The sequence below is a fragment of the Neofelis nebulosa genome, chromosome 7, assembly GCF_028018385.1.
Source record: "Neofelis nebulosa isolate mNeoNeb1 chromosome 7, mNeoNeb1.pri, whole genome shotgun sequence".
Lineage (NCBI taxonomy): Eukaryota > Metazoa > Chordata > Mammalia > Carnivora > Felidae > Neofelis > Neofelis nebulosa.
Genome location: NC_080788.1, coordinates 49436731 through 49450659, shown reverse-complemented (window position 1 = coordinate 49450659; position 13929 = coordinate 49436731). Strand labels below are relative to the sequence as shown.

At 40.7% G+C, this 13929-nt stretch overlaps 1 protein-coding gene across 1 annotated transcript in view; it reads right to left on the bottom strand.

The window, feature by feature from the left end:
• The window catches only part of PRTG (protogenin), a 128598-nt gene extending 120210 nt beyond the window's left edge, over positions 1-8388 (bottom strand). The window contains exons 1-2 of the mRNA XM_058737650.1: positions 8103-8388; positions 5636-5938 (exon numbers count right to left, since the gene is read on the bottom strand). Of these exons, the coding sequence (XP_058593633.1) occupies positions 5636-5938; positions 8103-8196 (397 nt within the window). The 5' untranslated portion in view covers positions 8197-8388. The remainder of the gene's footprint in view (positions 1-5635; positions 5939-8102) is intronic.
• Between the last annotated feature and the right edge of the window lie 5541 nt (positions 8389-13929).

The following is a 13929-nucleotide window of genomic DNA, read 5'->3' as shown; positions in this document are numbered from 1 at the left end:
TAAAGCTCATCAAAAGCAGTTTCTGAGAACCAGAGGTGAAAAAAAGAAAAAAGGAATGTAAAAGTCAGGAAAGTATTTGTCAGATTAGTGTCAGAGACCTTTGTGAGGATGACACCTTTATTCTCTGCAATACATATCCCTGGAGCGATTCACTTGGCTACAGAATTACAGCCACTGAAGCTAAGTTAGTACATTTTTACCTTTTTTGCAACTGCTGGCTGTGAGACTGCTATGTGCAGACTATCATGTTAAGGCAACTGCCAATATTTATTGTTCAGTGATCACAACTGTGTCTTCTTCTTACTCTCTTATTTACCAAATTTAAATGATGATTTAAAAAAAATGCTTTACTAAAGAGTCTGGAAAATCAGAAGTATTAAAATAGTCTTGACTGAAAGTGAAAACTTAAGCTGGGGTACAATTTTTAAGTTTTCTCTTAAAACATCTCCACAACCACAGCTGTTCTTAAAATTCAAGTATGATCCTCAACAAAATGTCCAACATTATTATTTTTCATATAAATAGAAAATGCCAATTTAGTATATGTGCTGCCAAAGTGAGCACAGAAAATGCCAATTTAAAAGCTGAAAGTAATCAATCCTAAGTGAGCAAATCTGCCTATGAGAGAGAAAAATCACCTCTCAAAATTGTAGCTAGGAATATTAGGCTTTTCAAAAAAGTAACCTCAAATACATTTATTTATTAATTGAAATACTCCTTCAACCTAACACCTTGCTTAAAAGATTTGGTTGTTTCTTGTGTTTTGTTTGTTTTTTTGTTGTTGTTCTTTGGTTTTTTGGTGTTCTTTTAAATTGCTTTGGACTCCATCAATAGGCCCAGCTGTTAAATTCAGGAGCAATGACAACAAATCCCTTGGCAAACAACAGCTGAGAGTGAGACCCTTTCTTTAGAATAATCAGAGATAGCTGACAAAAGAGGGCATACCAAATGCCCTTGCAAAATTCCATTAAGAGGCTGGACAGAAATAAAATAAACAAACTTATATACATCTTAAAGCAAATCATAATTATACCCCTTAATGGATCTTGCTTGGTTATAAAATTTAAAATCCAACAACTCTGAACAACAGTGAGATAGTGTTACAGGTTTCTGAAGATGAGAAATGATCCTCACTAATCAAGTGCAAAGTGGGAAAAACTGGTTCCATTACCCAGAGATTATCAGGTACCTGATAAACCTTTTAAGGGGGCGCCTGGGTGGCGCAGTCGGTTAAGTGTCCGACTTCAGCCAGGTCACAATCTCGCGGTCCGTGAGTTTGAGCCCCGCGTCAGGCTCTGGGCTGATGGCTCGGAGCCTGGAGCCTGTTTCCGATTCTGTGTCTCCCTCTCTCTCTGCCCCTCCCCCGTTCATGCTCTGTCTCTCTCTGTCCCAAAAATAAATAAAAAATGTTAAAAAAAAAAAAAAACCTTTTAAGTAGACAGACTTAAAGAACTAAGTGTCATCGTATATAAGCCTGTAGAACTCTATGTGCTTTTACTTCTCTGATTGAAGCAATTTTAAGATGGTCAAATTTTAAGTTAAACATACACTTCTGAACTATCACCGCTTCTCTTTAAAGACCTTGGATCCCAGAAAGCATCATGTAAACCTTACCTACAGTGTTGGTAGATTGGTCTCTCTCAATACCTCAGTTCTGTCTTATTTTTCTCAAATCAAATGACCTTTACTTTTGCTACTACTCTTGAATTAGAGCTTGAAGTGAATTGCACACATGTAAGAGAAGCTCTACCCTTTACAGCACCTACAAATCTCAATAAAAAGTAACAATGTAGCAAAAAGCTTCATCTTGGGTTCCTGATCATTAATAAAATCCAAAATGTAAGCTAACACTCTCCCAGTGCTTATCTTTCTTTTCAACCACCCACCTTTTTTTTTTTTTTAATGTGAATCATTAAATGTTCTCAATATGTCTGAACTCATTTCAACATCGACTTTGGGTTATAATTTATGTATTACTCTTGAAAACAGAAATCACACTCATAGAACAGTTTTTCATTAATCTAACAAGAACAACACCAAAAAACCTCTCAAGTGTCATCTCCATTTAAACTGAAGTGATAAACATTTTATCCATGGAAAACAAACTACATCCTTTTAAAAGAAATCACTATTGCCATGTAAAGGTATAGAAACAGACCATCTTCCCCCTCCTCCACCCCAACTTTGTAGATGCCAAAACTAACCTCAAAATTTTGAAAAAAAAGAATCATAAAGTTACAATACTATGGTCTTCCAGCTACAAATACTCACTTTAAAAATTATTTTTCACCCATGTGAACAGTCCTGAAATACCTAAGAAATATAAACCAGCTTTATGTTCTCTTTCCCTCTATCCAAAGACTTCAATTTCCACCTTTTATGGAAAGGAAATAAACAACTAGCTTCCTGTTCAATCACTAGCTTACAGCCAGTCTTTTACACATCACAGAACACAACCCGCCTCCTCCTTTACTTCTCTCAAATGTCTCTTCTCTTATCTTCATTTAAACTTGTTGAAATATGAGACCATTTTACAACACTAATGCTTTCCTATGAAATTTATCTTACTTTAATGTTAAGAATGCAAGAAACATCAAAATGCCCACAGATTTCTTACTACTAAAATATTTAAATTAAGTTATTTAGAGTGAAGATTTAGCACCCGTGAAAGTGAAAATTCGATTTGCCAAAAGCTAAAAACACTGAAATTTATAGGAAACCGCTTAATCCTCTGTTCTTGCTTTGCATACAACCAGAAGAAGGGCCTCCCACACATTCCCCTTTCTATTCTAATTTCATGAAAATGTAAAACAGCTAAAATGCCTATCCATAAAAAGGATTATCTTTTTAAAAAACCTAAATATTACTTTAACCCTATACTTTCCTTTAAAAATGGGATGCCTTAGAAAAACTAAGTTAGACAAATTCTTTTGTGCTTGGATGAACAACAGGAAAGCAAGCCTCCAGGCCTTTGGGGAGGAACCTTGTCCCTGCAGCCAGCTCTGATGTGCTTGGGAGATAAGGCTCCATAGTGACACTTAAGGAAAGGCCTGTTCACATTTGAATTTCTGCATTCCTCAAGAACAATTCATGGCAATAACTAACTTTGCAGAAGAGCTACATGAAAGCTTTGGCCAATGAATGAGGGTCATCTGCTCTTTATCACAGGGTAAACCTCATCCTGGCCAGTTTCTAACCTTTTAACCCTGTGAATTCCTAATTTACACATGAATAATGGAATTCTTGCCTAGAGTGCAACTTTCAGCTTCTAGTTCCTAAGTTTAGAAACCAAGACTTGATTGCCCGTGTGTTAAAAATCTAAACTTGTGCAGATTAAAGTTTTAGAGTTTCAGACGCTGTATTATTACACTTCTGAGCCAAAAGATATGCTTTGCTGACAAATCTTTGATTAGAAAATAAAAAGAACACACTTGCACCCTGCTGCTATCAATAACTAGGAGAACTAGCTTAAAAAAAAAAAAAAGCAAAACAGAATGTCCATTTAATGCCTATCCTCTTCCTGTTTAATATGTATAACGTCTTTACTCTGAACATAGGATAAAGCCATTTGAGCCCACATCATTGAACATTGCTTCTTAAATATCAGAACTAACTTTGTGAATTCAGAATCTCTAAGAAGTCTCAAATTTCTAAAGGGAAATCTAAAACCACTATGCATGCATTAATTTTAAATCTATAATACTGAATGCAATGTCCTAGCAAAATACCTCCGCAGAGTTAAATAAAATGTGTGCCTATGAAGTGTGGTCCCTGTAACTGACTACAGTTGACATTTAACAGCAAAGCAAAGTTCTACATAGTTTCACTAGAAAGGTTTTTTTCCCCCTATTCATTATATGAAAACAACCTCACTACAACAGCTTTCAAAATGATTCACATCTAATATTTATTATCCATTATTTTTTACAAAGTTACAAAAATCAATAGATGCTCAAAAAGCCAACACTAAATTTGTTTCACTGTTAATAATACTCACTATGCTATTCAGACTTCAAAGCTGTGTGTGTGTTCAAGGTATTTCTCGGTGCCCTAGAATTTTTTTTTGTCAGGCTTCTAAGGAGGTCCTGGAAATAGTGTGTGGTCATGATAAATGCTTCATCCTTTCAAGGCCCATCTGCCTCCCTCCACCTTTCTATCCTGTTCCTCTCCTCTCCAGGAAAGAAATACAAGCTACAACTCCTGGGGATGAAACATTTTCCACAACACTGAAAAGGTGAAAAATTTACAACTCGATAGAACAACTTTATGTTACACAAAAATTAAATCAACCAAACATAAGCATAAAAAGCACATTGTCCTGAAAACAGCACAGTACAGAAAAAAACATCACTCGACAACAAAATGATTACTGGCCACTGATTATGGAAAACAAAAGAGAAAGTTTATCAGAAATTCTGAGCTTTTTGCTACTCTGGGGAGGGGCTAAAACTAGAAACTCTTCTACTTTTCTGACATATTTCAATATAAACATGCTTGCAACTTATTTTCTACATTTAATCATTATTGCACAAGTAAATACTAATACAATGGTAGCATATACATTGCCATACACTATTATGGCATAGTGAGTCACCTAGAAAACCCCTGCCAATACCTCCCTAAATTTCAACTGTGTAGGCCCTGAAGAAACTAGTTCCTTAAGATTAAGTTTTTATCTTAAGAGCTCCCTCTTCCTATTGCTCATCCTGTAAATGATCAATTTGTTGGTGCAGCACAAAATCTATCTTTTGTGGATCAACAAAAGAATGTAGCTAGGATGCCTGTAAAAACTGTTTTTAAGATACAATTGTTATTTTAAGATTTACACTGCCCATTGTCATTTTGAGTGCTGCATGTTAGATCTCCTGAGAAGGTGGAAAGCCTCAGTGGGAACAAGGAGATCCCCGTCTATCCTACGCCCATCTTTACACCCAACATATCAGGTCAGACACCAACCACTGGATCACTTGGACAAATGGCTGATCTGATGGGGCTGTTCATACAAAGGAAATCATTAGGCAGCAAACTTTATGACAACTGGAATAAAGGGGGCAAGATCTGGTTTAAATCCATTAAGCATAATATGGAAATGGCCTTAACCTCTTTCTTTCCCAGCAGAAAAAGACTAGGAATACTTCAAAGGCTTGAGAATTACTGACCAATGCCCTCTCTACAATTAGAAAGCAACATGAGTGATCTTAAAGCACTCGGAGAAATGGAAGGTTGGGCTTTAAGAAAGATTTAGCACTCAAGGGCCATCTACGAAGCAGGAAGATTTGCTTGTGATTTTAAAATTTTAATTATTAATTTACGAAAGATGAGATTTTAGAACTTTTGCTGTTTTAGCCAAACTTTTACAACCAACTCTTCCCATAATGTCAAACACTTAAATTTATATAAAGCCACTTCTACAGACTTAGGTGTTCTAAACCTAACCTGACTTTTGTTCTTAATCACTCATCCAAATTTATTTATTTTTTCTCAAATTTTTCTGCATGCTTTAGTTAGCATCAACTACTACTCCAGGTAATTGTTAATGTTTGTGTGATTTTCAGGGTTAGCACATAGTGTATCAAAAATATCATCAAAATGTAGCCATGAAAAGTGTCAAACAACGAAGAATTTAAATACTTACTTGACAACGTAAGATGTGCTTTTTGACTAAGAATGGCTCCATATTTGTTCACTGCCAAGCACTGATAAAATCCTTCATCAGACTGCTCTCCTCGCTTGCCTTCCACTTCACTGATGTATAACGAGCCGTTAGACAGGACCTGGATCCGTTTATTTTCAGACACTTTTGCTCCATTTTTCAACCATGTGACCTTAATGGGAACTTCTCCATGAGCCTGGCAATCTAAAACGACTGGGTCCTTTCTTGTGACAGTTACATCCTGTGGTTCTTTTATAAAAAACAGTTCACTAAAGCACCACACTCCTATAAGGAAAAAGGGGGGGGCATATCCAGAATTATAGGTATAAAATCATTTCTTAACACACAATGATAACACACATATGCAGGGTGTAACATGACAAAGTTTAACAAACCATATTAGTTACCCTATAAATACCTTAATAAACCAATCTAAGCTTCAGCAAACCTTTTCAACAAATTAGAAAATCACCTTTTACATCCACTCTAAAAGCATAGGGAAGACTTCATGATCTTCTCTGCCTTGTAAGAATCGTGTTCTCAAGTTCCTTGCTAGAGTATCAAAATCATCAGGAAAGCACAAGCTGTTTGCTACTTTTACAAGCTTGTCAAAAAGATCTTGAACAGAGTAAGTCGTAAAAGTCTAATTTTACAAGAAATCATTAGCAAAACTCCAACTCTGTGAACAAGCAAGTTTATTTCCTTGTCCCTTGAAGTGTTTTGGACTCCTTGGCACCTACTCCTTTGGGAAGTACATTTATCTTTTGTGACAAATTACAAGTTTGCATCTTTATATCTGTCCTTTTACAGCAAAGACTCTATCTCCTCTCCTTGAAAGAGAACCATTTACTTACTATCTGCAGAGTAAGGTAGGTATTTAATGGACAGTCAACTTTGAAATGTTGGTAACTCTTGGTGATTGTACTCAGGGGGTGATCGGATTAGAAAACTTTTATTTCTTTTTATTCTTTCTTTCTTTTTTTTTAGAACCACCAACTGCTGGAAAAAAGTGCGTGACTAATTGGTCCTAACAGTCTAACAGGGATAGGAGATTGCTTAATCAACCAATACACATTTTTATGAGAAGAGGAAAGGCTTCATCCTAAGCAAACACACTGTCCCTGCCAGGAGAAGGCATGCAATGACCACCTAATACCCTGTCACCTCTTGCATTCGGTGCAAAGGCCAGCTAAAGTCTGGCATGTTGATTGGGGAGTGTTAGGAGTTTTGGGACATTTAATCTTCCTTCTGATGTTCTGAATCCATGATTACAAATTCCCGGGATTGATCTGTTTCTCATCAAGGCAGGTCCTCGGGAAACTTACACACTAGTCACGCTCCCACGCTACGGCTGCGGACCTCTAACGTATGCCTGGGATTACTCGAGCGACCCTAACAGCCCGGCGCTTCGAGGACCGCTCCGGAAGGCGCCCATTGTGTTTCCGAGTCACATCTGACTTTGATCCTTTTTTCATGTTAACAAAAACTAATTCGTCCAGAGAAGAGGAAAGTCGGGGGTTTGTAACCTGTACCCGTTCTCCTGAACATCTCTCCTCCCCGTCTCCTGCAACCACCACATCCACTTTACATTTTTATCTATTTGAGGGTAAACCAACACAGACACAAACGAGAAAAATTAGTTCATCCAAGTTTGCACAAGGCTAACCTGGAGTTTGGAGGAATCTTCACATTCGTACACACTTCAGGCCCTGCCCCAAAACACCTGGCTACAAGGGGTGGGGTGTGTGTGGGGGGGGGGACCTCTTTAAATACCTTCCTCCCCTCCAGAGCACAAATCAGCCACGCACCTTCCAACCCTCTTGTCTTTCCAATTCCACCCCTCCTGTTTCCTCCTCTCTTGATCTGGATCCTGGAAAATGGGGGCACTCGGGGCGCTGACCTGGACGCTGAGTTCACCCATTTTTCCCCCAGCCCTAAAACATGGAGGAAACCCCACTGCAAAAAGGGGAAGCCTCGAGAAACCGCGGCGCCCCCTGCGTGGCAAGGCTGCCACTAAGGAAACAATATAAATAAAGCCACGTGCGCCGCGGCGGCCCGGGCGGGCGGCGCGGAACTGCGGCTGGTAGCGGACGCTGGGACGCGGCCGGAGCCCGGACAATGGCGCGAGGAGAAATGGGGATGAGTGGACAGCGGGCGCCACGGCCCTGCAGCCTGCGGCTCAGGGAGCGCTGCGAGGAGGGGCGTGCGCCAGGAGAGTCGCCCACAGCTCTGGCCGCGCGCCCCCGCAGCGCCCGCGAGCCGCTCGCGCCTCCAACAGGGGCTCCCGACTGGCTGCAGGGAGCGGGCAGGATCCGGTGGTCAGCGCACCGCGGAGGACCCCGCCGCTCCCCCAACACCCGCCCCCCGCCCCGGTTTCCTCTTTCCCCAGCCCACTCGCGCCTGCTCCAACCCCACAGGCGCAGAGACACGCAAAAGAAAGCGCTCCCACCTGGACCGGAGCCGAGGAGCAGCAGGGGCAGGAGCGCGCGGAGCACCATCCCTGGCGGTCGCAGCCGGGCGAGGGGTCGCAGAGAAGGCGCCATTCAGCTGGGCTGCGTGGGCATGCTCCCCGGCCGCCCTGCAGCCGCTGTCCTCCTGCCGGCCCCCGCCTCCGGGCTCTCCCCGCGCCGCGGCTGGACGCGCGCAGCCTGGCTTCCCGCTCGGGGTCCGGCGTGGCGTGGCACTGCGCGGCCGGCTGCGGGTGTCTGTGGTCTCGGCGAGGCCGGCGCACGGACACCCGCTCGCGGGAGGCGGGGGGGACCCGAGAGTCCGGCCTGGGGGCGGAGTGAGGCGGCGGCTGGAGGGGGCGGGGGCGGCGGAGTGGACAGCGCCGCCGCTGCCGGCCTGGGACTACTTTCTACATCTGGCCCCTGGTCTGGGGACCGCGAGGTCGGTGCGGCCGGCGGATGGAGACGGCAGGAGGGGGTCAGTGGCGGCCCTGTCGCTGTCCCGCGGGGAGGGGGCGGGCCCCGCCGGACAATGCACCTGGGGGTCAAGCCCCGGCTGAGGGTCTCCGGCCGCGGCCCCGCCCCCCTGCCTGCCCGCCACCGTCGAGGACAGAGCCACAAAGGCCAAGCCTCGAGGTCCGGCCATCCCCCGGGGCCCCTCTCCCGCCCGCTTGTTTAGGATTCGGGGAAAGAGGAGGCGGATGGGGGGAGGGATGGTGTTGAGAGACGTGGAAAGGCCGGAGACTTTTCCCCTGATGGCCCCCTGCCCATCCCCCTCCTTCCCTCACACGCGGAGGCCCTGTGGAGGGAAAACTGACTATTCCCACTTCGGAGATTTGTTAGCTCGACTGGAGGCATCTCCGGGTGCTAAGCCCCATTTGGGGATGGCTTTTACCCTCCCTGCCCCCATCAGATGCAGCACTGGCTTAAAACATCTCCAAAGAGTACCCTGAAATGAATAATTAACCTTTTAGGGAGACGTTTTACTATCTGTATCTCAAGTTAGTCAAGTCCTTTAATTCATGAGAACGGAGAATGCAAAAGGCCTGTCCTAAAAGTTGAGGCGAGATCAAGAGATTTCTAGATTCTCTGGGCTTGCCTTGGGGGACTAGGCTTTCCATAGACTACCTGGTTAGAAGTTAAACTGACCAGGAAAGACACAAATATTATTAATCTGTTCACATCTCTTAGAATTAAGGATAACAAGAGGAGTTAAAAGGTACATTTAAAAATGTAATCAGGTTGCTAAACATATGTGGATCATAGAGAGCATTTCCATGTGGATTAGCACTTGCTAATCCAAAATTAAATCTGTGGCACATGATGAGGGCACAGGCTAAAAGCTAACCTTAATGAAATCTGCAGACAGAAATCTAGCTTTTGTCACTAAGACACCAACACACTGCCTATAGCATGTTCCCCAAATCCTCCTTATGAAAAAAAGGGGCGGGGGAGGATCAACAGTTTTAGAACATCTGCTGGGAAGGCAGCACTACCTTCCCAGGAAGCTTTCTATAATAAGGATCAGCCTGTTTAACAATTTTTAACCCGTGTAAAACAGTAATACCCTTGACTATACTGCCTCCAAAACCTAACTAATAATTTAGATGAATTTAGAACTATTTCTAAGCATCAGAATAAAGGTTCATGGAAAGGGGAAAGTATTTAGAGGTAATAAAACGAAATACTTGCAAGGATGTTTTAAATATCTGAAATTTACACAAATTTGCATGATACCTTAACTGTGTGTGGCTAAACTAAATTGTCTAATTGTATGACATTCTTCCTCTTGACTCCCCCTTCTCCCAGTTTCCTTTCAATTGACCCCAAGTGCTCATATTTCCTGCATAAGAATTGCTAATAAGATGCTTTTATACTCTCTTTCTTGACTAAATCAGAAGTATGAAGGCTGGGGGTGGGGAGAGATAAGCTAGAAAGCAGGGGGAGAACTTTTTTTTAAAAAAACTGCCACTTTGCCTTCCTTTTAACATTTTAATTGATCATAGAGGCCTTTGATTCTTATAGAATGGCTTTGCACCTTGAGTTGCATTGGAGAAGAACATAGCATTGCATCCACTATGAAATAAAATAATATATGTGACATGTGTAACACACACACACACACACACACATACAATGTAATGAGATTGAACAACCCTATGGAACTTTTCTGATATATTTACTGTCCCGTGTTAGGTGGTAATAAACTTACTCTGATGATGTAATTATAGTATATTATGTAAATTTTGCAGAATACCCAAGGTCACTCATTAGTTAGTTGTAGCTGGGAGTCAGAATTCATGTGCTTTGATTTGTTTGTTGCCCTTTCTACTATATAATCCTTTCTGCCTTTAAACTTTTTTTTTCTTTTTTTTTCCTTTTCCTACTTTTTTTTTTTTGTTTTTTAACACCTATTTCTGTTGGCTTCAGAATTTATAGCATAATTCTTTAAATAACACAGTACATGTCTTCTCAGACAGGTACATTTTCCTTCCTGTATAACACTTGTCTTATATCACGTACCAGGCTGCATATACTACTCAAGGGCTTCTTACAGAATTCTCGAGTGCTCCACAGATTCCAGCACAGTACCTTGCATTGATGAAAAACATGCTTTTTGCTGTTTTGTTTTGAACTAGAGTTCAAATTTCAGCATTACATAGACAAGTCATTTATTGTTTCAGATTTCATCTATTTAAGGGAAATAAGTATAATACCAATGGGCTGCTGTGATATAATCCATGGAAAGTAACTGTGCATAGCTCCAAAAATGATTGTAATTATTATTTAGTAAGTAAATATTCCCACTAGTGATCAATCTTTGTCCTTTCAAAGTGGGCTTAATTTTTGAATATTCAAGTTTTTAAGAGTCAAATCTGATTAATTTGTTTGGTGATTATACTGATGGCGACTCCAGTGACTTCCTTCAAAAGTTCCTAAATTTGTCCCGAAAGAGATAGGAAGTGCCTTGGTATTTAATCTCCCAAAGTTTCCTGCTTGAAGGATAAATCTCCTTGAGATAAACAACTACCTTTTGCTCTCACATTCTGAAACAAGAACAATTATTCTCAGGCTGAAAAGAGTAGAGCCAAATATTTGAGAACTGAAACATGAGGGTAAGTCAAAAAAAAAAAAAAAAAAAGGATTGGTGTTTCATTAAGTAAATTCAAGTCAGCTGGCCCAACTTTGGTGGTGGGGGAGAGGGGGGAATCACATAACTTTGCCCATCAAATTATGGAGTTATACCAAATGATCTTTAAACCCTCTGATATCTGCATATTTTCTGATTCCATGAAATCCTAGGACCATTTATGTATGTTTATGAAGCAGAGAGAATGAGAAAAGACAGCAAAAGTCTATAGTTGTTCAACTTTTAACAAATACTTATTGAGCTCCTACTATGTTGATTAGAAGACCAGGCCTGGGAGAAGGATCACATGCTATGATTGTCTCATGATTTCAGAAATCACTCAGTGATGATGAGCTTAATTTTTGCCATTAGAAACATTCTGAAATGGACTATTTTATTATTTTTAATGTTTATTTTTGAGAGAAAAAAAGAGAGTGTGAGTGGGGGAGGAGCTGAGAGAGGGAGACACAGAATCCGAAGCAGGCTCCAGTCTCCAAGCTGTCATCAGTCGGCACAGAACCCGATGCAGGGCCGGAACCCACGAACCGCAAGATCATGACCTTAGCCAAAGTTGGACGCTTAAGTGACTGAGCCACCCAGGTACCCCATGAAATGGACTATGTTAAAAGAGAGTGGTAACTATTTGTGGAATTATAAAATGGTGTAGCTGCTATGGAAAATGGTATTGAGTTCCCTTAAAAAATTAAAAATAGAACTTATAGTATGATCCAGGAATCCTACTTTCAGGGGTGTATCAAAAGAAGTGAAAATGGGATCTTGAGGAATTATTTGCACACCCACATTCATTGCAGCATTATTCACAATAGCCAAGCTGTGGCAGCAACCAAAATGTGCATCAACAGATAAATGGATAAAGAAAATGTGGTATATACATATATATGTGATGGAATATTTTTCAGCCCTAAAAAAGAAGTCCTGTCATATGCTACAACATGGATGAACCCTGAAGACATTATGCTAGGTGAAATAAGCCAATCATGAAAAGACAAATAATACATGATTCCACTAATATGAGGTATATAAAATAAACAAACGGGGGTGTCTGGCTGGCTTAGTTAGTGGAGCATGTGAGGCTTGATCTCAGGGTCATGAGTTTGAACCCCACGTTGAGTATAGAGATTCCTAAAAGTAAATTTAAAAAAAAACTGTAAAGTAATCAAACTCATAGAAACAGAAAGAGGAATGATGGTTGCCAGGGGCTAGAGGAGGAGGAAATGGAGTTGTGGTTCAATAGGCATGAAGTTTCAGTTACATAAGATGAAAATGTTCTAGAAATCTGTTATACATATAGTTAACAGTATTTTACTTCTCACTTAAAATTGTTAAGAATAAATTTATATTATGTGGGGTTTTTTTTACGACAATAAAAAAATGAGGGTTGTAAATGCATAAGGGAGGCAGTGGTGGTGACGAGGCAGTGGTGGTGACCAGGCAGAAGCCCACATTTGCTAAGAATACATATATCAAGGTAGGTCAAGAAAAAAGGAAAAGTAAAACACATCTTGATTTCAACAAGATATCTGAGCACCCGTATCTCATGATACTGGAAAAATACTAGTTGGATATTAAAAGGGATTATGCAAAATCACATTTGTTTGAAGATCTACTCATTCCCACTCAAGGGCTCCATGTTGTCAACTTTCTCCCAGAAATCTTTTAAAATCTGTCTCCACTCAGTATCTCCTGTTACTGGCCATGTTTTAGCTCTCAGTACCTCTCACCTGAGCCATTGCAGTAGAATGGGCTCTCAAAAGACTTCTCCTAACTCTTCCAATCTTTCCATGTTCCAATTCATTTGTATGGTGACTACCAGGTTAACTTGCCTGTGATCAAGTTTTTCTTCTGATCAAAAAACTTTCACTGCCCCCTCATTGCCTGTAAAAACCACAGTGTTCATTAAATAACAAATGCCTTAATCCTAATGGCCCCCTGATCTGGCCTCAGCCTACCATTACAACTTTAGAGTCAATCTTTTCTTAAATGTATTCAACATTCAGGCCAAAGTGAAACTTCTGATGATTGCCTAATAGCACTTGAGTTGCCCTGACTATGAGCCTTTGCAGAACCTCTTCCCTGAACCTAAGTACTTTCTTTACCCTCACCCCCATCCTGTATTGAGAGCCTTCTAAATTTTATCTATATTTTCAGGCACAGCACAGATGTTATTTTGTCTTAAACCTTATGGTATTTTTGTGGCATGTAACTTATACATACTTAATCACTAACATTTTGAGGGGACAAATCATATCTGATTCATCTTTGTGTTCCTTAAAGTGAGAAAGACACTGACTTGCAGTTAAGAGGGACTGAATAGATATTTGTTCACTGAAGAAATAATACATTACTATACTGAAATATTGATTAAATAGATGGAAAGCAATTGAAAGAAAGTTCTTGGAGAGACTAGTGTAAAGTCCAGTATTTGGAAATGAACTTTCCTAGTCTACATTTACTATCATTGGCTTGGATTAAAATACAGAGGACATATTTATGTGAATTTGCATGTAAAACAATGCATAACCAATAAGTTGCTTGATAGAATGAAAAGTTTTCTATACTTCGTAGTTGTCTCACATGGAAACTAAGAAAAGAGGTCCTGGGGGACTCTTTGGTGAAGATTTGTTGCTAGTTATTAGTTACTGGAGCAGAAGAGTGGAAACAGGAGCCAGGAGTAACTC